Source organism: Condylura cristata, unplaced genomic scaffold (assembly GCF_000260355.1).
Source record: "Condylura cristata isolate star-nosed mole 26May11 unplaced genomic scaffold, ConCri1.0 scaffold00004, whole genome shotgun sequence".
NCBI lineage: Eukaryota > Metazoa > Chordata > Mammalia > Eulipotyphla > Talpidae > Condylura > Condylura cristata.
In genome coordinates, this window is record NW_004567105.1 from 47,643,593 (window position 1) to 47,667,017 (window position 23,425).

Here is a 23,425-nt window from a genome sequence, read left to right on the forward strand (position 1 = left end):
GTATGTATGTATGTATGTATGTATGTATGTATGTATATTTACACGCACATGTTACAAATTTTAAATTTCTTGATAAAATTATAACAAGTAGTATGGTGTCGAATCACTTCTTGCAGGTGGTGTTATGCTTCTAGTTTATTTAATGACTATTTTTATGGTCTTTGTAGACTTCTGTAGCTCATATTTTGCAGTTATCAGCTGAAGAGGGTCTTGAAGTAGCCTGGAGTGACCCAGCTGCTGGTGTGACTATGATGGGTGGGGCTGTCTTTGTTCTTTTTGTGGTACTGATGTTATCCCTCCCCTAATGGGCTCCAGATCTGAGCCTTGAAAATCTGTGTGCTATCTGTGCATCCTCAAGTCTGTAGTAGTTCTGAGTGGAAGGTAAGATGAGTGAGTCTAGAGCAGTTCTCTCTGGTTTCCCTTACTAGGGCCCTGGGAACACCCCCATATCCTCTTACTGCTTTTGTTCTTGACTGAGTGGCAACTCTGCTGGGACTAGAGTCTAAGTGTTTATCCACTTACTATTCAATGAACCATGATTCCCCTCTGTGTCCCCTTTGGTGAAGTCTGTGTTAGTCTGTGATTTCCATGTTGGGCTTTATTTTTACCTTGAGACACGGGACTTTTTGTAGTATGCCTGCTGTTAACTAGTAGATATTTCCTTAGGAATGTAGCAAGGAATGTCCTTTATCATCATCATAATGTCCTCCTGTGGTAGCATTTCATACCTCTCCACTGCTGCTTCTTGATTCCAGAACAGATTGCGCACCACTTCCATTTAATTTTCCTAACAACCTTGGAAGGTGGTTGATGCTCTTTTTCACTTAAGTAAGCAAAGTGTAAAGTGCTGCCTGCTAAATGACAGAGGTAAGGTGACCACTGATTATTCAGTCCCACCTTTTTAGACTCATTTCTCAGCATAAGATCCATAACTTGCCACAGTGACATTACAAGTTATAGATAATGTATCATTTTTTGTATCTTATTGTCTTTATTAATTTATAGTTTTTATCAGATGTTAATTGTAGCAATATTATTTTGCTGTAGTTTTCTGGAAAAAAAAAAAGAAAAAACAAACAAACAAAAAAACAGCCATAAACAAATCTAAAGCCATGAGTATTATACTTTATTGTTGTTTCTAGGTTTTTAGAACCCCTGATTTTGCAGGTATATTATGATTAAAATACTGTTCTCTCTGTTGCTTAGATGTTAAATCATAGGTACTATATTTTACATGAATATTTTTTGTCTGTGTTCACTTGTGGTTTTTCTGTGATTTCAGTGGTCTTTTCGGATGGACAAAATATATTTTTTTAATCTCCTAGAGAACTTTGAATATTGTACATCTTATTCTATTGTATAAGTTCTGTTTTCAAGTATAATTTTGTAAGTCTTTTTTTTCATATCACTCAGTTTTCTGAAACATTACCTTGATTTTTAATTTCTATGAATTAGTCATACAGATACTGGTAAAATTTTGCAATTTTTCCTTCTTCTACCACTTGGTTAAGAAACTTATTGCAGGAGAATAGACAATGTGAATTGAAAAATTTGATATGTGTATTTCTTTCATGACTGGGTTTATGGAAATATGGAAATGGGCCATAGAATTTAATATTTGAGATTGCAATTTCACCTGTAAATGGGAACTTGACAATAAAGATGTGAAATATATGGTATTATAATAATACTTAATGTTAGTATGATATGATAATATTTCTAGCTTTCTAATAGAAAAAAATTCTGAAAAATAGAAATATTTCAAGTAGAAAATTCTAAGATGTAGTTTTCCACAGTAATTTTTTTTTTTGAGATTTATTTGTTCATACAGAACTGGGGTACAGGCCAGAGGCTCAGGGGCGGCAAGAGGCTTCACCAGAGACAGAGTGGGGAGCAGAACAGGCAGATCAACGAAGTACACTGCTGAGGGGAGCAGTGGGCGGGCCAGGAGAGGTCTGCCACGCCATGTGGTCACCTCCACTGCAGGCGGGAATCGAACTCATGCGGAAGTGGCTTTAACTCCTCAGTGCTGTACTTTAACCCGCTGCGCCACCAGCGAGGGCCTTCCACAGTAATATTTTATTCATCAATAAGAATGAAGTCTCTAAACACAAACAATAGACTCTGAACCTTGCAAACACCAATTATCACTGTGTATAGTGAACCTTCAAAATGTCAGGGAGATGGTATTAGGAATTTCCCCAGCAAAGGTCACTGATTTACTACTCTCCAAGTCATTTCTTCAGCATGTCAGTGTGCCAGCAGACCTGAGTTAGTGAGGTCACTCCAAATAACCACTATAAAAGAGCATTAGAAGTCTATTCCTATAAGAGAAATCACCTTAAACTTAAGTGTATCCTAAACTATTAAGCACTGGTTGATGGTAGGAACAAGACTGGGTTCATTGGGTAAAGTCTGCCCTTTACGAGTTTTCAATTCAGTATTTTTCAAGGGACGTTGGGAAATGATTTAAGGAGGACTAACAACTTGTGTGTGAACCGAGGTGACAGAGGCAGGAAGATGACAGGTTGTGTGATGCAGCCGTATCTATTGCATTGAATTGACACTGGACCTACTAAAATTACAGTGCTGAACACGGGTGTAACAAAACATCGTCATAGTTTTCATCTCCCTGTACCCACCCAGCAACCTTACCACGTTGAGTGTTCTGTTTTACTAATATATCTGCTTTACTTGTTCAGTGTCACATACTTTCTGAAAGTGGAGACTTAAAGAAACAAACAAACAGAAACTGACCCTGTAGGTATTGTTAGGTGGGGACATGTTTGGTCAGGTATGTGCAGTATACTTGAGGTATGTGTAGTATATACGTGGTATGTAGGATACATATGTGTTGTATGTAGTTCTTTGGGTGTCATAAATAATCTGTTCTGATAGCATGTGAGAGTGTAAAATGGTTAGGATTAGCTGAGCAGTTAATAGCCTCAGAGCAAATTGGACCCACGCCTATTATATAATTGCTCAGTTTTGAGTTTGTTTTTCAATGAATACTTGGCATGAAGATGATTTTTGGAAACACAGACTTCCTTTGTGACCATAGAGACTCATTGAATGAGTAGACCAAATGTCAGTCAGTTTGTCTGTCTCTCTCTCTCTTTCTCTCTCTCTCTCTCTCTTTCTCTCTCACACACACACACACACACGTTCACTTATGTAACTTTATATACATATGCATATAGACAGTGTACACAAATTTATGATACGAAGCAATACTTTTATTTTCAGGAAATAACTTTTAGAGATGTTCACTCAAGCCAGAAGTGAGCCAAAACTCTATGATCCTCAGCCTGACATAAGTCCAAGCCACCTGGTATAAACCTTAGACAGTTCATTGACAAAATAGCATCCTCCCCTCCTTTTCTGAGCTTACCTGTCCTGCAAAGCTATAGTGTCCACATAGTGGAAGGCCTTGCTTCAGTGAGTACATGGCTATCTAACATGGGCCTGGGGAGAAAGTGCAGCCGTAGTGGCCTCAGACATCCCCAGCCTGAGTTATTCATGTGTAATGGAAGCTGTTGCCTCACCATGATTTCAGCTTTCTTCTAGATTCTTATTTTCAGTTTTTTTTCCTCAAAGATTTATTTACTTGTGCATAAAGAACTGGGGTACAGGCCAGAGATGTAGGGGCAGTTAGAGGACCCACCAGAGACAGAGTGGGGAACAAAACAGGCAGATCGACGAAGTACACTGCTGAGGGGAGCAGTGGGAGCGTCAGGAGAGGTCTGCTGCTCCATGTGGTCATCTCTGGGGCAGGCGGGGATCGAACTCATGCGGATGTGGCCTCTTAGTGCTATGCTTTAACCCGCTGCGCCACCAGGGAGGGCCCTTATTTTCAATTTTTTAAAGTAAGATGGTCCTTTCTAGCATGACTTTTTTCATATTATTTTCTTTATGATTTTTGAAAATTGATTTATGCATGGCCCCTTTTTCATATTATTGATTAATAAGTTCATCGTCATAAAATTAAGTACAGTTATTCAACCAGTTACACACAGATGATGATTTTTACTTAGAATAAATGGAGACTATTGAGATTAACATTAATCATCTGGTGTCGAATGAGAACAATATTCAAAGGTTGCTATTTCCTCATAGTTGCTATTAATTTTAAGTAAAAAAACACAAAGCATACCAGAAAATGTTGAAGTCTCCTGGTGCCTCATCCACAAACCTCTCCCCCCTCTGCCCTTCCATATTGTTTTTACATGGTAACGTACCTATAAAGGAGCGAACTTAATTTTCCCTTTTTCTCACCTTACTTTCATTGTCTGGGGTCCTGCAATCTAGGCTGACAAAATACAAATGAACAAGAGGAAAACAAACCACAGTTTATTAACAGGGCCATGCAGATAGGCTTGTGCAGGCACACCGAGTCATGGCTAGCTCTGGGGGCAGTGAGAAATTGGACTTACATAGCACCTTAGCCACAGAACTATAGTATGAATCTGTGGGGAAGTAACAAGAAAAAGGAAAAGGACTTTGAGCTTCTAGTGGCAGCCAGTTGTGAGAAGGCAAATAACACGGAGCACTAATGGGTGTTAAGGAACACTTAGCAAGCTTGGTGAGGCAGGCAGGGCCAGCTGGTGCTATGTCTGGACTGAGAGTGTAGGTTTTTCTCCCATGATTAAGAATCATGCTGTCCTTTCTAGAATGCGAAGGTGGGGGGAGTGAGGAGGCCAAGAATTTTGCTTGTTTCTGCCTCCTCAGTTACCATTAGTGCAAAATATCTCCTCTTCCAGAATGGCATATTTTGGGATGGCATATTCTGAATCCCTTTGTCTCCTTAAGACCATTTAACATTTTTTTTTTCTATTTAAGTTTTCCTGCTTTTATGTGTTCCTTTTAGTAACTTGCTTCCCACCCCCCCACATGTTTGCTTTAGAAATATGTCTGTACTGATGTTTCAATAGCTGACTCATTCATCTGAGCGTTTTACAGAATTCCATTGAGCATGCTACATTTTATTAATCCTTAGTTCTTATTTCCTCCTTTTTGGTATTTCGATGTGCTATTTCTTTAAGCAAGGGAGATCTGTGTTTTCTCCTTGGAGAGAAGCTGCAGATGGACCACTGTGGTAGGGTGGGGCTACAGCAGGGCAGTTTGCCTATTGCCTGCTGGGATTAATATTAAATAATGGAAGAAGGTTAGAAGATCAAAGGCCCAGCAGCTGTGATGTGGTGGAATGATATAAGGGAGCCTTAATAATTAAGCCCAACGCAAAGGCCAACTTGGGCAAAAAATCTAAGGTTAATATTATTTCTAAAGAAATACTTTTTTGATGATATGCAGATAGGTAGATGTTAGCAGATTTATACAAACTATGTAAAAGTGTGTGTGTGGCTCAGACCAGCTTTCTTTTTTTTTTTTTTTTTTAGATTTATTTATTTATTCATACAGAACTGGGGTACAGGCCAGAGATGCGGAGAGTGAGAGGATTCACCAGGGACAGAATGGGAAGCAGAACAGGCAGATAGACGAAGAAGTACACTGCTGAGGGGAGCAGCGGGTGGGTCAGGAGAGGTCTGCCTCGCCATGTGGATCTCCTCCCGGGGCAGGAGGGATCGAACTCATGCGGAAGTGGCTTAAACTTCCTAGTGCCGTGCTTTAACCCACTGTACCACCAGGGAGGGCCAGCTTTCTTTCTTTTTTTTAAGATTTTATTTATTTATTCATACAGAACTAGAGTACAGGCCAGAGGTGCAGGGGTGGTGAGAGGATTCACCAGAGAAAGAGTGAGGAGCAGAACAGGCAGATTGATGAAGTACACTGCTTAGGGGAGCAGTGGGAGAGACAGGAGAGGTCTGCTGCACCATATGGGTCACCTCCAGGTCCTAGCATCGAACTCACACTGAAGGGATGAGGCTTGTTTACAGTGCTGTGCTTTAACCTGCTACACCACCAGGGAGGGCCCATACCAACTTTCTTTTTACCATAAACCCCACATCTAATTTCAGTAAGCTTTATCACCAGAGTTATCTAGAATCTGTCCATTACCCTTAGTTTCTACCTTACTGCCTTTCTCAGTGGTCTAGTAGAGAAGTCTGCAAATTATGGCCAACAAACCAAATCCCGTCTTGTAAAAAAAAAGCTTCACTGGAACATAGCTATGCCCATTTTTTTTTTTTTAAGTGTAATATTTCTGGTTTAAGCTATAGAGGAAGGTTGAGTAGTTATAGCAGACTATCTGGTCCTCAGAGTCTAAAATATTTACACTTAGACCATTTATAGGAAAAACATTGTTGATTCTGGTCTGGCTAAGGCAGTTTTCCCACAACAGGTTTCATTCTCTAAACAAAAGACAGAATGACTTTTCTAAAATGAGAATCAGATCTTCTCACTCCCTGTTTAAAGCAAGTGAATGAAATGTAAACCTCAGACCCTATCTGGTAAGCACCTATGGGGTCTCCTTCTTGTTTATTTGTGTGCCCTTATCTCTCACCACCCTCCCTGTAGCCCTGCTTATATTAACCCTTTCCTGCCTACAAGTCTTGGGCCATGCCTACTGGGTACTGCTCCTTCTTTCTATTTTCTCATCCCTGCCAACCTGTCATTTACCCACAGTGTCCATTGTGTCAACAGTTGGCTTTGGGCACTCAGCATATATATATATATATATATATATATATATATCTTTCATTTTCATGTTAGTACTTTCCCTCTCTGTAATCACTCTTCATGTATGTGTTTTAATCCTTCTCCTCTGCCTATATTCCTGGGACATAAACTCTGTGATGGCAAAGAACTTACTTGTTCTGTTGACCAGTAGGCCTGGGATGCCCAAGCACAGTGACAGCTTATAAATGCCCAGTGCAAACTTGTAAATGAATGAACAGAGTACAGGTTCTGCACATTTCCTAGGTAGGAGTTCAACGCAAGTATATGTTTATGCTACCTTAATTTGTTTTCTTTCTCAGTATAAATAAATTTTGCCCATTTCTGTACACTGTGTAAAATTAAGGTGATTTTCCTCTAACATAATTAGGCTGGTACACTCTTTGCCAGGGACACGAAAGCATTTTGAAGTAAAAACTCAGTATTTTTAGAAACCTTTTCTACATTTGTTTCCACTGGTGTGTTGGTATGCTAATGTTTATCAAGGTTATATTTTGCCCTAGCCCTTTATTTTTCTTTCTTGCTGTGGGCAGAGAAGCAGCATGGAGTTATGGAGTGTTCTCTCCTTTGGGCATTTGTCCTCACCTCAAAGAGTTTTACATTTCTTTGCTCCTTAAAAAATATGCTGTTTTTTTTTTTTCTGTTCAACTTAAGATGAAAAGAATGAGGCAGTATCTTTGGGAATCTTAATTCTTTTGACTTAGTGAAAGCCATCCTAAAACCATGCTCTCATCCAGAGCTTCCCTCTCTTCCCCATCATCCTTCTGAGTTCTGTACTGTACCCTCCTGAAGTGAAATCCACAAACTGCCTACTACTTTCTCCTCCCACCCCTATTCATTTCACTAGTCACCATCACTTCTGTGGGCTGGGAGGTGATTCACCAGTACTGCTCTTTGAGGAGCACACACTGTAGTCAGTCATACCTGACTGAAATGTAGCTCTGCCTTTAACCTGCTCTGTCACTCTGAGCGAACAGGTTTTCTGCACTTTACCTTGCTCATGTGTAAAACAGGCATCTACCAGTTTCTTCCTTAGGGGGTGATCATGAGAATTACATAAGGTACTGCTTTATCAATCATTTAGCATAGTTTCTGCAATTTCATGGCACCATACCTACTAGCTAGTATTTGGTTTAAAAATACAAAGTTTTTGGGGCCCTCACCAGTGGTAGAGTGGGTTGAAGCACAGCACTGTGAAGCTATCGCAGCCACTGGAGCAAAGTTCAATCCTGGCCAGGGAGCTGACCCACAGGGTGTGGCAGACCTCTCCTGTACGCCTGCTGCACCCCTCAGTAGTGTAGTTCAACTACATATACCTGTTCTGCTCCCTACTCTGTCTCTGGTGAACCCTCTCCCTGGGGGAAGGTACACCTCTGGCCTGTTCCCCAATTTTGTATGCATAAATAAATAAATCTTTAAAAATGAGAAATAAATAAAATACATAAAAATACAAAGATTCACCAAAGTCCCACAAACAAAATTCTAAAATAGGAACATACTATGATCTAGTTTTTGGATACTCTAGAATTTCAACTTTCAGTTGTTTCCTCGTAGGTCAGATTAGTTTATTTTTAAACAAGTGCTATCCACGGCAGCATCTCCTTTGTGAAAGGGCTTGGAGAGAGGTGGTACTGTCAGAAGTGCATTGTAAATAGAGCAAAAGTGGCCCCACGGTGCCTAGTTTGACGCCAAGGTGATTTCTTGTAAAGAAAAGAAAGAAGGGATTGTTTATCTCGATCAGTGAACTTTTTTTTTTTAATTTATTTATGCATACATAACTGGGGTACAAACCAGAGGTGCAGGGGCATTGGGGAACAGAACAGGCAGATCGAGGAAGTACACTGCTGAAGGGAGCAGCATGTGGAGAGGTCAGCCGCGCCATGTGGGTCACCTCCGGGGCAGGGGTCGAATTCGCACTGAGGGGGCTGCGGCTAACTTGCAGAGCTGTGTCCTAACCCTTCAGCCACCAGGGAGGGCCTCGATCAGTAACCTGTAAAGCACTTCCTGAGATTCCCATGCCAGCCGGCTCTTTCATCAGGTGCTGCACCATTGGTTTTCGTGTTCTCAATTTTTCAGGCAGTCCTGTCTTTTACAGGGAAAACTTTATTTTTTTATGCCAGAAATGGAAATAGGATAGTTTTCACTTTGGTGACTCCCAAGTCTTTGTCATTGATATGGGATAAAAAATCAGTTGTGGAAAAGACATCTAACAGCTTTTTTAGAAGGGACAATTTGGGTTCTAGTCTTGACTTTCACTTCACAACTGAGAGATCTTCGAAGTTACTTTAACCTCTCATCTTCCCCATCTGTAAGATGGGAATATCCTGGTTCAAAGTGAGAAGGAAAGTAATTTTATTTAGTACAGTGGGACATTACAGTTCTCGACGAAAGGGATACTGTGTTTGCAAAGGTGATCCCAGATGGAGGCTTCACACTTTTTGCATGAAAAGAGAGCAAAATGAAACCCAGTAATGGTTTCTGCTCTTTTTTTCTGTGTCTGACATTATTAAGTTTTCCTTTGCATACCCAGGCTTCTAATTGTGAAATGCTATCATTTGATATGTTCTGGGAACAACCTTTTCCATTACTCATCCCAGCAGGCAAGAGAGCAGAACTATCTACACAAGCTTTTCAGTCAGAACTTGCTGGCTTCCTGTTCTGAGAACAAGCCATCAGGTATCAGCTGCCTGCCATAAAGCTGCCTTTCAGCCTCCACTGAGGACCAGAAAGCCAGATAAAGACATGTTGACAGTGGGTGTTCAGCCTTCATGTGGCCATTTTGCATTGTTTAGAAATCAGGGAAAGGCTGAAACTCCAGCCTTTGCCCTGTTCTGGGCATAAATAGCATTATCTCGTCTTTCGGTCAAGATAACTCAGGCAATCAAAAGATCTAAACCTATAGAAGCTTTCCCCACCCCTCAAGGATAATTATATTGACATCAGGGGCTCATTGTTGCTATCTATTATATATAAACTGAAGACAAACTTTTAATCATTGGAACAGAGTAAAATCTGTTATCTGCTTCCCAGGTTTGAATCCCCATTTTACCTAATAGTTCATTGTCTAAGTATAATTAAGATTTTTAAATTTCAGTCAGCATAACACAACATTTTTTTTTCTTTCTTTCTCTCTCTCTCTCTTTTTAGTATATCTTCTTTGTGATGGAGGAGTTGACATATTGGCATCATCATATTAAAAGCTAAAGAGAAAAGTACTATTTTATCACTATTGGGTGATTTTCCCCTCTTAACAAATAAGCTTCTATTTAATCACTGTACTCAGGTGACAGGTCAAATGACTTTCATCAGAGCCTGTTTTAAACAAGCAGGTCTTTTCTTTATGACACTCACATTGAGACATGTAGAGTTCTGTCTTTTCATTCGCACCAACACATTCATTTGAAGCCTCGTATTTCCTAGGTAACATGAGTAAGGTAGATTTATGGATGTTAATTTTCATACAAAACAACACTGGCAAAACCTAAAATATAACAAATACATACCAACTTTTGACCTGCTACAGCCCACTGAGCATCTGCCTTCCTTGCCATGCCTGTAACGAGAGGGAAATATATTTTCCTCTGAGTTTACAGCTAATTCCTTGTTTGTATTCCACTGTCGTCATTGCTGTTGAGAGCTTGAAATGAGGTTTAAGAGCCTCTTCCTGGCAAACAGCAGGAGTTTAGATCAGAGGTAGTAGCTCTGTGTCACTGGGAATATACACTTTTGCTCCCCTACCTCAGTTCCACACCTCATTTGAAGAACCCTGATCATTTAAGTAAGGGTTCAAGCCCTTCATTTTCCACACAAGTTAATAGAGACCCAAAGCTATGCAGTTCAGTTGCAGCTGAAGTTTGATGGCTCCCTGTCAATGTTGCTTTTTAAGTAGGTTGATTTTTTTCTATGAATTTTTAAAAATTTATAGATTAGGTTAATTCTTCCTTTGTTGGCCATCTTCCTAGCCTGTCTGCCTCAAGTTTACTGGCATTAAGTTTGCTGGAATTTATCTGAACCTACTCCTATGCCCTTATATGTGTATCTATCCTTATGAGGTGCAGAATGTTGCTTTCAGATATACCTCCCCCTGAAACATAAATGACATAGACTCTACTATTCATATTAAAACAAACTTGTTTTCCTTCAGTCCTGTGTTCTCGAACAATCCATGTTGTATACTATGGGTCCAACAAGTTGATGCTGTCATTAAGTTATTCTCAAGGTATCTGTGACAAGCACATCCAAGGTTTATTTCTCATTTATGCAAATGTGGGTTAGGTGACCACAAGGCAGTGTTCTTCCTTGCATGACTTAATAGTGCAACTTTCCCCTCCTTGCAGTCAACCAAAGGGGGACTAGTGGTTGCTGCAAAGCTATAGCATGTTAGCTACAAGGATACAGAGGAGGTGGAGAAATACATGGGTACTTACTGCTGTTGTTTTGCTAAAAAAAAAAAAAAAAATTAAATGCTTTGTATTTTCAAAATATATTGCATTTTATTCAGGAGCTGCATATGTTATGAACTCTTAGATCACTTCCAGCTACACTATTATGTACAACACCATACAGAAGACCCCGTGTATGTCTCTGTTACTTGTGTAAATGCTCTATTAGACCCTCTAGAAGTAGACTTTAATTTAGAGGATGTAGGTATTCAACTTTTCATGAATGCCGACATTGGTTTTGAAGGTGGTACATAGGTGTTTTATTTGCTGGGGTGGTCTCCAGGAGAAAGTGAGGTTCAGGTTCCCTGTCTTACCTAAGGAAGGGTGGTACTGAGAGGGAGGAGAAGAAGCTGGAGAGAACACTGTAAGAAAAATGGAAGAAAGCTGAGAGCAAGAAGGAAATCTGAAGGAGGCACATGGAGCAGAGAGGTGTGAAGAGGCTGTGCTTCTTGGTCTTAGATTGGTTGAAACAGATGTGGGTGAGAGACTGGTGTGAAGGTTAACAATGGCAACATTCAGGGTTTCCCTGGTGGTGCAGGGGATTAAGTGTCAGCAATATGAAGCAATCCGCAATTATTGCAGCATGAGTTCTATCCCCGGTCAGGGAGGTGACTCACATGGCACAGCAGACCTCTCCTGTCTTGCTTGCTGCGCCCTGTAGCATTGTAGTTCAGTCAGTCTGCCTGTTCTGTTCCCCACTCTGTTTCTGGTGAATCTTCTCACCCCTCACACCTCTGGCCTACACCTTAACTCTTGTATGCATAAACAAAACATCTTTAAAAACAACAACAACAACAATGGCAACTTCTGTCTTGATTTTGAATTTGCTCCTTTGATCCAGAGGTGCTGGGCTGCTTCTGCTCCTTTTCTAGGGATCCCCACCAGGAGGTGCCTTAAACTTGTAGCAATGTTTTGGGCCAATCCTGTTTGGCCAGGCATTTACTCATGAGGGGATGGGTAACTTTGGTGCTTGATTTGGAAACTTTATTCATCCTCCTCCCTGTATTGCACACTAATTGTATTAAAGTTCCTTTCCATTAAATGTCTTTTGCACTAGAATAGGTTTTGTCTTGATGCAGCAGATGGCAGAATCTATTTAGAGTGGGCAGGTTTGGGGCTTTGGGCTGCCCCTCACCCTACCCTGTAACACAGTAACATCAGACCTTCATCTTTACTGCTGTTTGGCGATATCTTCATTACTTTTGGCAGAATAGCATCTCATTTTTGTTTCAAATTTTTTTTTTTGCTTATTAGGAGTGAGTCTCCAGTTCTTTTTATTCCTTTAGGCTTCCTGAGTGAAGCAGCAGCTCTGCAGAAAGAAGGCAGAGGAAGAGGAAGCCAGAGTGCTAGTGGGCAGACTTTGCTCACCGAGCCTCCCTTTGTGGGGCACACAGCTCCATGACATTTCCTTCTCTACTCCCTTTATTGATTTTTTCCTCCTGTGGTGCTATTTCGGCTGTCTCCACACCTCTAATTTTAAAACCATGGGGCGAAGATGACTTCTCGATCGTGTCTTTTTTTCTGTGTAACTGTCTAATTTTGTGCTTTGAGTTTTCTTGAGAATTTTTGCCTGCTTAGTCATTATCTTTTTCCCTCTTGGTTCTTTGTCCTTTCTCTCATTTTTCATTCTTTTTCTTCTGCCTCTGCTGCTCTGTTCCCATAGGTCCTTAAATCTTTATGTGCTGCTTTTCTTTTAAGTTACATTTTCCTCTTCCACCCCAAGCTAGAAATGCTTGTTCTGTCAAAGAAAGAAGGGATGGAAGGAGTGGAAAGGTCAGCATACATGTCCAAAAGGAACTAAACCTAGGTGCCCACCTACCCAGCTGTTTTGAGAAAATGATGCTCTTCCCAAAATAGTCAATTTGCCAAAATAAGTGTTAAAGAAGGAAAGAAAGTTGGAATTAATCAAGTTCTTATCAGCCTCTCTGAGTTGCTGTAGGATCCTTAGACATGTCATTTCCCCTCCTTAGGCCTCCTGCTTCCTGACTAAAATGAAGAGGTTGAACCCAGTAATCCTTTCATTCCTTAAACTCCCAGTGTGTAAGACTCTTGTACCTGAAAACCTGTTTCCTTTCTGTGCCTTGAGGGGACACCTTCCAGAGTACCAGATTGTTTAATAGAATTGACTGAAAATACCATTAGCTACAAAGGTGTTGGAAATGCTGGAAGGTGAGATGCTAGAAGGCACATAGGTGCCATGGAGGCAACTCCTACTGGTGGGTGACAGCAAGAATCTTCGGTCAGCCCCACTGGAAGTGAAAGGAGGTGTCATGAGGCCAGGGCCAGCTGATGGTGCAGGAGTCACAGCTGGAGGGATATTGGGCGGAAGCTGAGGAAGGAAGGGCTATTTGAAGCTAGAGCTTCATAGGAGAAGTTGCTAGTGCCAGAGTTACGAGTCAGCTCAGAAAGAGGAAGACAGAGACCTGTGTCTTCCTCTCACTGGCTGGTCTCTGCACAGTTTCAAATCTAGGCACAAGCCGGTTAGCACAGAGAATGATCTAAAGGCGAGCAGACAAAAGCTGGCAGAAACGAATTGGTGGCTCTGGGTCAGATGAACATTAAACTCTCATCTGCCACTCTTATTCCAAGTTCAGAAATTCCTTGGAAGACTACTGATGTGCCAGTCTTGAAGTCTTGGGTTTTATTTATTTATTTTAAAAGATCCATTATTTATGTATATTAGTACTGGGATATAGGCCAGAGTTGCAGAGATGAGAGGATTCCAGAGACAGAGTGAGGAGCAGAACAAGTAGATCTAATGAAATACACTGGTGAGGGGAGCAGTGGGCGAGACAGGAGAGGTTTGCTGTGCCTTGTGGGTCACCTCCTTGGCTGGGGATCAAACTCCTGCTGCAGTGGCTGTGGGTAGCTTCATAGTGCTGTGCTTTAACCTCTTACACAGACAGGGAGGCCCCAAGTCTCAGGTTTCTCCTTCTCTCTTTCCTCTCAAAGCTTGCAGTAATTACAGTTTTCCTTCCAGGCATTCTGCCATTTCACGAGAATCCTCTTCCTAGTAGATACTTGGTCATTTGAAGACAGGATGCTTTTATGTGGTCTCAGTGATCCCAGGGTCACTCTTCATTATCAAGAGGACCCTGGGAATGTGGGACCAGAATACAAATACAGGGAAGCAACAGTGTTAAGTTGATTGATACTGTTAATCAAAAAAGCTCTGATTTTACCAGTGATCTTGTGCCAAGTAACATGAGCCAGTGACTCAGTGAGTTTCCCATTATGAAGGATAGTTTCATTAATAGGATGGACTAGATATGATAAATTGGCTAGGTTCTTCAGAAGTGACAAATATCCCTCTGAAGCTCAAATTTCATAGGGCTTTACTTTTCACCAGATACGCATGGAGTCACCTGGGGAGGTGACTGTGTGTCTGTTCTCACGCTGCTCCTGGGTTGAAGGCTCAGCTGCCATCTTGAATATTGCTATTCTGTGGGTAAAAGAGAATGTGTATGTGGTAGGAGTGACGACCATCAAATATTGGCTTAGATGCCTACATACCACATATAATTACAATTCATTAGCTGGAACTAGTTGCAGGGCCCCATGTTACTTCAGGTTAAGCAAGGAAGTGCATGGAAGAAGGAAAGTTAGAAATATTGGTTGACTTGCATTAAGGTGGCTAGAGAAAGTTAATGCCTGATTGTTCATGAATGTCTTGACCATTAGATAAAATGAGTGCCTATTAGAGGTAAATGTACAATCAGCAGTACGTGGAAATATTGTTATTATTCCACAGTTGATTACATTTCCAGCATACCTCGTACCCTCCATTTACTTAGCATGTTTTCATCACCTTTTTTTCTTTTCCATAAAAATGCAGAAATAAATTTAAGTTTTGCTTTCTAGAGTGATCACAAATCCCTAATAAATAAAATTGACTTAATGACATCTTAGACCTACTAAGGGCCCTCTTCCGATGGCCTTTATGAAGGTAGGTGACTATTTTTCAAGATGATCTCTAGTAGATTGATAGCTTTAGTATCAGAGACTTCAGAACTATGTTCACCATGTTGCTTTTCAATTCAAGAGCAATATGCTTTGAACAGACTTTTATTTGAGACAATGCAGAAATAGTCAATATGTATTATATGTCTATGAAGCTAGTCTCTGGATCAATTGCAATTAGTTTGCAGGAGATTACATTAGCATATCTAAAATGAATACACTTGGTGTTCTGATGAAAAGGAATTAACATGAGCACACTGTGACCATTTTTAGGTCTTTCTCCAAGGTTCTTTTCAAGCCATAATTTTATATCCTTCTGTTACTGCCTTTAAATTGGGATGTCAACTAAACTTAACCTATTGATCCTTACCCACTTGCCTTCTAAATGTGGTCCAAGAATATGGCATATAACTAACTTTTAATGTTTTCTTTCATTACAAGTCTCTTACAAAATACCTTAAACTTGTATTTGTCTTGTTGTGTTACGTGACTTGCTATTAAGTATGTTCATTTTTCAAGTGTGTTTTTCAGATTATTTATGCTTTATCAAAATATATACACAGTTAATGATGTAACCATTGCTTGTGAGACAATTTATTTTTATTCAAAAGAAGTAGTGCAGAGAGCATAGATATTAAATACATCATTATTGCACCCTCCCTGGTGGTGCAGCTGGTTAAAGCGCAGCACTATAAGCTTGTCGAAGTCACTGCATCACGAGTTCAATCCTTGACCAGGGAGCCTACCCTCATGGTGTGGCAGACCTCTTCTGACCCACCCTCTGGTCCCTTCATCAGTGTACTTTGTCAGTCTGCCTGTTCTGCTCTCCACTCTGTCTCTGGAGAATCCTCTCATCGCCCCCCACCTCTGGCCTGTACTCCAGTTCTGTATGCATAAATAAATAAATCTTTAAAAAAACATCATTACTACTGATATTTATAAAGGTGAACCAGGTAGGGGCCACTGACAGAGGTGTCTCAGGTGAGATTCCCCTACCTGGTCTTGTGATCCAGTTGTGTGATTGATTTCTTGGTTTGTGTCTGTGACAATGGTATCATCATCCTTCCTCCTGCAACTAGTAGTTCATTTGTATCCTATCTTATGAATGGAAAAGACTTTAATTATATTCACTTTTTCCTTTTAAAAATGGAGCCTATGGATTTGATAGAGAATGCTGTTACTCTTTATTAGATGTGATGGGAATAATTTATTGATTGATATATTTTGTCCTTTGATAAGTTTCTTCGATTAGTTTTTGATAGAAAAAACTAATTTGTAGAGTTTACTGGAAAACCACTTCTACATGATACTTAAGCAAGGTGACTTATTATAGTTTGTTGGAACTAGTTTAATTAATGGTGATTTAGGTTATGACATTTAACTTTGGTATGTGGAAGAGCTAATTTTATTAACTGTGTAATGATTGTACCTAGACTCCATTAATACTAAGGTAAAGATAGTAGTCTTTTGCCAATTGACCTCAAAGTGTTTTAAAAAAAGTTCTTTCTGGGATACACAGACTACACATATTAGAATAATGCTTGAGCTTTATTTGTGTGTGAGGAGGGGCACAGGAAAGATGCACACTCTATAATTAACATTTTTTTTAAAAAAATAACTTCTCATTTTGAAACAGTTATATACTCAAAGGAGCTACAAAAACAGTTCAACAGTTCTTTCACCCCTGTTTCCCTAATATTGATATCTTCAATTTAAAATTTTAGAAATAGCAAAACTAGGAAATGGTGTCAGTATATTATTGTTAACCAAAGACCTTATTCAGATCTTTCTTTTTAAAAAATCTGCATTTGTGTCTGTGTACACATGTAGTTTTCCTAACATTTTTTTTATTAGAAAGGCAATAAAATAAAGAAGAATTTATGTAGATTTTTTTTCTTTTTCTTTCCAAGATCTGTGTTGCTGATTGCCATCTGAGAGGACCTATTAGATTGTTGTTTTTCCTGTTATTCAAAATCATCCTACCTTTTTCTCCTCTGATTTCTCTAGGCACTTCAGTTAACCCCTAGACGATGGCTAAACCTACAGGAATATCAGAGCAAGAAACTGATGTCTGACAATGGAGTGAAAGTTCAAAGATTCTTTGTAGTAGACACTGCAAATGAAGCTCTGGAGGCTGCTAAGAGACTGAGTAAGTAGATTCATAACAGATGAAATGTGCTTGCCCAAATTAGTGAATTTATAGGTAGTCATATCTCATTATACTGAAATTTCTGTATTGTGCAGAGATAGGTGCAGTGGAGAACTATGAATTACAAAGACAAAAAAAGTCCAACTAGGAACATTTTTAATCTTTTACAAACTATAGCCATATATGGGATGTCACTCTACTCAGAATTTTTCTGAGTTTTTCAGCCAGTCTTTCACCTAGGACTTTTATGTGATCTAGTGACCAGGAGAGATTTGGTTGAAGGGTAGAGAGTCAGAAAGAAGCCCATCTTAGGGTAAGTGAAGCAAGAGAGTTCACATGTGTTTTAAGCCTCTAGCAACATGGGAAAAGTTCCCTCTGCGTGACGAGGAGAAAAAGGGGAAGATCATATGCTTTTGAAAGCATACTTGGGGCAGTATTTGGTTTTCCACTTACTAGCTTTGTAATTTTGCATAAGCACTTCTTCTGTCAGTGTCTCATCTTTCTAATCAATAAGTCAAGAATACAGCTGGCCCTTGAACAACATAAACATGAACTCTGCAGGTTTGTTTATGTGGAATTTCTTCTACCTAAGGGTCCCGTTTTTGACGATCTAGCCAGCTGCGGATGTTGGTTGGCTGATCCATAGAAATAGAAGTAGTGGAGGTGGAGTGCTGACTCTTATGGACTGCCCCAGAGGTCCATAACCTTGCCTCCAGGTTGTTCAAGGGTCAAGTGTAATGTGTTTGTCTTCCAGTGCTGTTGTGTTTAAGGGAGATTGTACTTTGTGTTTATTGTAGACAATCAAACCCATTTCCTCAGTTATAGATTGAGAAATTAGGAGTCAGATCCTGCTGTTTGTCTTTTAGTTTCATTTTCAAAAACTATCAAAATCAGTGTTTGTGGTGGAAAAAAAAAAAAAAACTAGTATAATTAGACCTAAAGCTGGAGGAGAACCCCTCAGTGAACTATGGTAATAGACTCAGTAGAGTTTAGTACTCCCACCTTTTTGCATGAGAGAATCATTTTTGTTTTATACTCCTGTGGTTTGGGGGTTGGTAATGAGAGCACAGAAATGTTAAATTTAACTTGATCTTTGGTGTTTATTTTCTCCACTATTTTCCTAAATGTGCTGACACACAGGATTCCAGGCTTAAGGATCCATTCTTTAGGGAATTCTGAAAGCCAGCTGACTACCACCACCAGCACCCCCTTCATCATAGCACAGCTAGAAAATTTATCTTTCAAATTTTCATGAAGATTTGAACTCACTGAACTAATTGACTTCTTCATCATGGATTTGTTTTGTAAGCATGTGCTTAGCCACTGATTTGTGGTCAGGGGGTGTATACTTTTTGTAAGAAAGAATTTTTGCTCTGGAGGAATTAGCAAGGCGGTGTTTACAGTGCTGGCACAGAGCAAAGGAAGAGGGAAAGATGTGCAATAATATTCATTTAAATAAAAGCACATTAAAATTAAGAAGTGAAAATAAACTTGAGAAAGCCATTTTGCTTCTTGTGGAGTAGTTTTTTTTTTTTCTTTATAATATAATAGTTTATTTTTACATCATTTTGTACATTTTTTAATATCTCAATTGTAATCCCCGTGCGTTTCCCATCATTGAGTCACCTGTGTGCCATCACCATAGTCTCGTGCACTTCCCCCCCCCCCATTTTTGATCCTGTCCCCCACTCCACCCCTTGTGGAGTAGTTTTAAGGAATCTAAACTGCATAAAGAGCTTGAAGCTGAGGTGGCTGTGCTACACCTGTGATGATCCTCTAGGTGGTGTGGCACCAGGAGGGCCTCTCTGATCCTGCTTAGAATGAAGATAAATTTTGAGAGCCTCAATTGATATGTGAATGAGTCATCCTTTTCTTACTCAGTGAGTAGTTCCTGTGGCAGTTTCTCCTTTGATTCTTGTGTTCATCAAAGGAGAAATTGACGGCATTGGAAGAGGCTGTGGTACCAAGTCTAGCTGGTTAAACATCAAGCAAATTGATAGTTAATATGGAAGAAATTATGCACGCCACTGAGATTGCCCAGAGAGAGAGCAAAGGAAGAAAAATCTGGCAAAACTTCAGTACTTACATTCTTCTCACTGTAAGGGGGACAGGAACCAAGAGCACAGTGGGAATTTACCAACTAAATTTGCGCTTAAGCTAAAGCTTGACCATAAATGTATTTTCTAATGGTTCTGAAGAGGGAACCTTATATGGAATTGGTGAAAAATTACTTAAAAGGGTAATAAACCCAACTTGAACTAAGTAACATATAAAACTTTTTGCTGTCATCATCATCAGCATATTGTTTTAAGGGGGTCATTGATGTCACTGTTTAAATTTATAGTCAAGCCAGAGATACAGTATCTTGTAGATCATGCGTTATGAAAGTTCATATTTGAATTTGAAAAGTTGAAATGCACTTGCTTCCCTTTCTACTTTACTCGTATTTGGATTTGTTTTGTATAAATAATATATATAAATAATTCTATTTTTATTAATATGTTTAAATATATTTGTTTTATGTATATATATATATGTTATATATATATATATATATATATATGTTATATATATATAGAGAGAGAGAGCTGAGAATACCACCAGATCGTCATTAATATTTTCTGTCACAGTCAATCAGTTGCCAAGTCCTGCCATTTTTAAAGGCTGCCTGTTATTTTGTAAAGCATAGAAACAAGGAAGATGAGGTTAAAACATGGCAAGGTTGTATAATTAATAATTAGAAAATGGGATCTACCCCCTCCCCAGATTAGATTTTTTTTTTTAAAGATTTATTTATTTATTCATACAGAGCTGGGGTACAGGCCACAGATGCGGAGGGTGAGAGGATTCACTAGAGAGAGAGTGGGGAGCAGAACAGGCAGATCGACGAAGTACACTGCTGAGGGGAGCAGCGGGCTGGTCAGGAGAGGTCTGCCATGCCATGTGGTCACCTCCGGGGCAGGCAGGGATTGAACTCATGCGGAAGTGGCTTTAGCGTCTTAGTGCTGTGCTTTAACCCGCTGCGCCACCAGGGAGGGTCCCCAGATTAGATTTAATCTCCTCCCCAAGCACTTTTCCTCTTTGCTAACTTGATGATGATAATCTTGGGAGATATTTATATGTGAGTCAGCATTTTTAAGTTGGAAAATGCATATTAATAAAATCAGAAGATTGAATTAAAGCTAAATGTGGCAGGTTCTAAGGCGCAATTTATAGAAAATGTGTAATCTGCACATATTTTCTTAATGATTCATTTTGGTATATGTCTTTGGGCAATAGACCATTTTGCCTTATAGTTATAGAGGGCTTGTTAATTTGAACATTGGTTTAAAATGGGTAATGCAAACCTTTGTTTCTGAAATACAATTCATAATGATAAAAAATTGAGGCTCATTTTCTTGCACAAGAAATGGGTTTATGTCTGATTGAAAGAGTAAATTTAGTTTGGTGAATGAAGTTTTTAATATGTGGATAATATTCATTTCTGCAGCAGTTTGTATGATTGAGCTTTAAGGAAGGAGTTGTTTCCCTGACCTATCATTTTCTCAAAGTTGTATTAATTTTATGTCTTTCTCTTTTATGGATTAAAGTCAGTGTGTACAATAAATAGTTACAGAACACCTACTGTGTGCACAGCTAATCATTAAGATTCCTTTAGATGAAAGAAAGAATGTATGTGCTACATACAAAAGGCCTGCCCTGAAAAAGTACTTTTGCATGTGAGCAGAGATGAAATTTATTTAGGACCCCTACCTTCTAGTTTTTGTACTCTCCACAATGTATTAATTATTCCATTCATGTTGATATAAAACTTTCACAATCTGATTAAGCAAGAAGATTGTATTTCACATATTCAGTTTTATTTTTGGCCAGGAAAGAAATTGAAATATGAAGAGAGAAATTAATCTTCTCTGAGCTAATGACATGTATCCTAAAATGGAGATAAGGAGCTCCTATTGAATTTAGTTAGCTTTGGATTGCTTTCAGCTGCTTTGTTTCCATTTGTCAATATGATAACTTATTCTTTTTGTTTTATATAATCACATCCTAAAGCCTGGTGAATTACTTACACCATTAAGGAATTGTATTTTATGTAAAAAGGGAACAGTTGTTCATTGACTATTGGTTGACATGTACTATTAATCCTATAGGCAGTTAAGTACATTGCAAGCCTCCTTGATTTTTGTAGTTTTGTCATATCACATCATGTGGTTAGGATCTTAGAAAAAGGTGTTTCCTTTGTGTTGAGATGATCGTCATTATTGTCTTATAATGATAGGATGATTTCGGTGTAGTTAATCCTCTTAACACCATATTTACCACACATTCTATTGAGTTTGGAGTTAGAAATGTAAAGAAGCAAAGATAACGGCAAAAGCAGCCTCAGAGGTTGAAGCAATATCTGCTTTAAGCGCGCGATGGTGCCTTTACCAGATGGCTCTTACTGACTTCTCTGTGACTGCTGTGGGCCCCTCTTCATGTTCTGAGCCTGATTCTCTGGCCTCCTTGGTGAATATGTGGCCCCTTTCCCCTTTATCTTTCCAGCAATGCACTTTCCGTTTAATTCAGTTAGACTCAATTTCTTTTACTTGCTGCTAAGAACCCTGACTCATCTAGACAGAAATTATTATCATAGGTCCCGAGACGTAGTAAATGCTCCTTGAATATCACTTTAACCATAAAATTTTTCACTTGCTCACATTCTCTCTCAAATAGTCTTTAAAGGAGCACCTGAGCTGATATTCAGGATTTTTCCTAAATGTGTTTATAAGACCAATTCATTCAACAAGTTGTAGCCTTTCAATAACATCCATTTATATACATATATATATATATGTATATAAATCTACAAAGAGATCCCCCTTTTGTAAAATGCTCTTTTCTGCCCGAGTTTGCAAATATACACAAACTTCTCTTGTCATCTCAGAATTTCTCTGTGCTGGAATATCTTTTGTAATTGTCATGAGGTATGCCTGAATATGCAGCAGGAGATCCAGAAAGTGAAGGGCAGGGTGGCCTTGGGCCACAGGTTTTAGGATTGGCACCTATACCCATCATTTTCTCCAAAATGAGTAAGAGCAGAGCTTTGAAAGTCAATAAATACCTCAACTTGAATTTTGACCCAATAATAAAGCAAAAATTAATTCTTCTGACATTTCAACTAACAAAAATAATAATAGTGCCATTTAACCTTTGACCTCTTGCCAGATACTTGGCCTTGTGTTGAACATTTTGCAAATGTGGCTCATGTAATCCCAATTTAAACTCAGAGGAAAAGCTTTTCTCTAGGGACTGGTTCCAAATATCACTAGGTGTCTGTGTCCTGGATTGTATCTTCACAGTAACTGACATAATATCACTTTCTGTCTTTTATGTGTGCCATCAGTAGAGTTATTTATTATTTTTTAAAAGAACTATCCCACTGTGACTGAACAAAGAGCATCCCATTCAACAAGGTGTAGCCTTGGGAAAATATTATGCATATAGTTTTTATCTCTCTTCAAAAATTTTAACATTTTAATATAAACACCACCTACACATTAACTATATCTTCAAAAATAGTTTTCATGATCTTATGATGATGCCTACATTGACATGATTTCCTGTTGTGACTGATTATTTGTTTTATATTTTGTAATGCTGGCTTTTGTATTCCATAAACTGCTCAGTTCTCAAAGAAGTTGTGTTGGTCTCATTTGCTAGGACTTTTCAGTGAATCATTATCCCGTGGGGTTCTTACTTACCCCCTTGAATAGTTTGATAGTTTGAATGTCCAGAGGAGAGCATGTGGTGTTGTAAATGAGCAAAATCTGTCCTTGGGGTAAGTGGCATAGAAGCTAACACTGTTTTATCCAGCTCTCTGGGTATATTGGCCTTTTAAAAGGAATTTTATATGTAGACAAATCTCTTTTGATTATCAAAGGAATATGCTCATTCGTTTGATTTTTTAGAAAATAAAAAAAATTACAAAGAAGTAAAATCCTCATCTAACCCCTTTTCCCAGAGGAAGCCTGCCTTAAATATTTACATATTTTCCTCCATACTTCTTATGTATTTATTCAGTCAGCAACATCAATTTCTGTTTGTGTATTTGTACAAATATAAATGAAAGAGAATATTTACAAATTTGTGAAAATATTATGCACATAGTTTTAGTTCTTCAAAAATTTTAACATTATAGCATAAGCACCATCCAAATACTAGATTTTCAAAACAGTTTTCATAATTAATCATAATCCCT

The 23,425-nt window shown here is 39.0% G+C and overlaps 1 protein-coding gene across 1 annotated transcript in view; it reads left to right on the top strand.

Annotated features, from left to right (window-relative positions):
• Positions 1-23,425, top strand: part of SUCLG2 (succinate-CoA ligase, GDP-forming, beta subunit) — a 258,225-nt gene that overhangs the window by 42,306 nt on the left and 192,494 nt on the right. Inside the window, exon 2 of the mRNA XM_004675993.2 lies at positions 17,043-17,184. Coding sequence (XP_004676050.1) covers positions 17,043-17,184 — 142 coding nt within the window. The remainder of the gene's footprint in view (positions 1-17,042; positions 17,185-23,425) is intronic.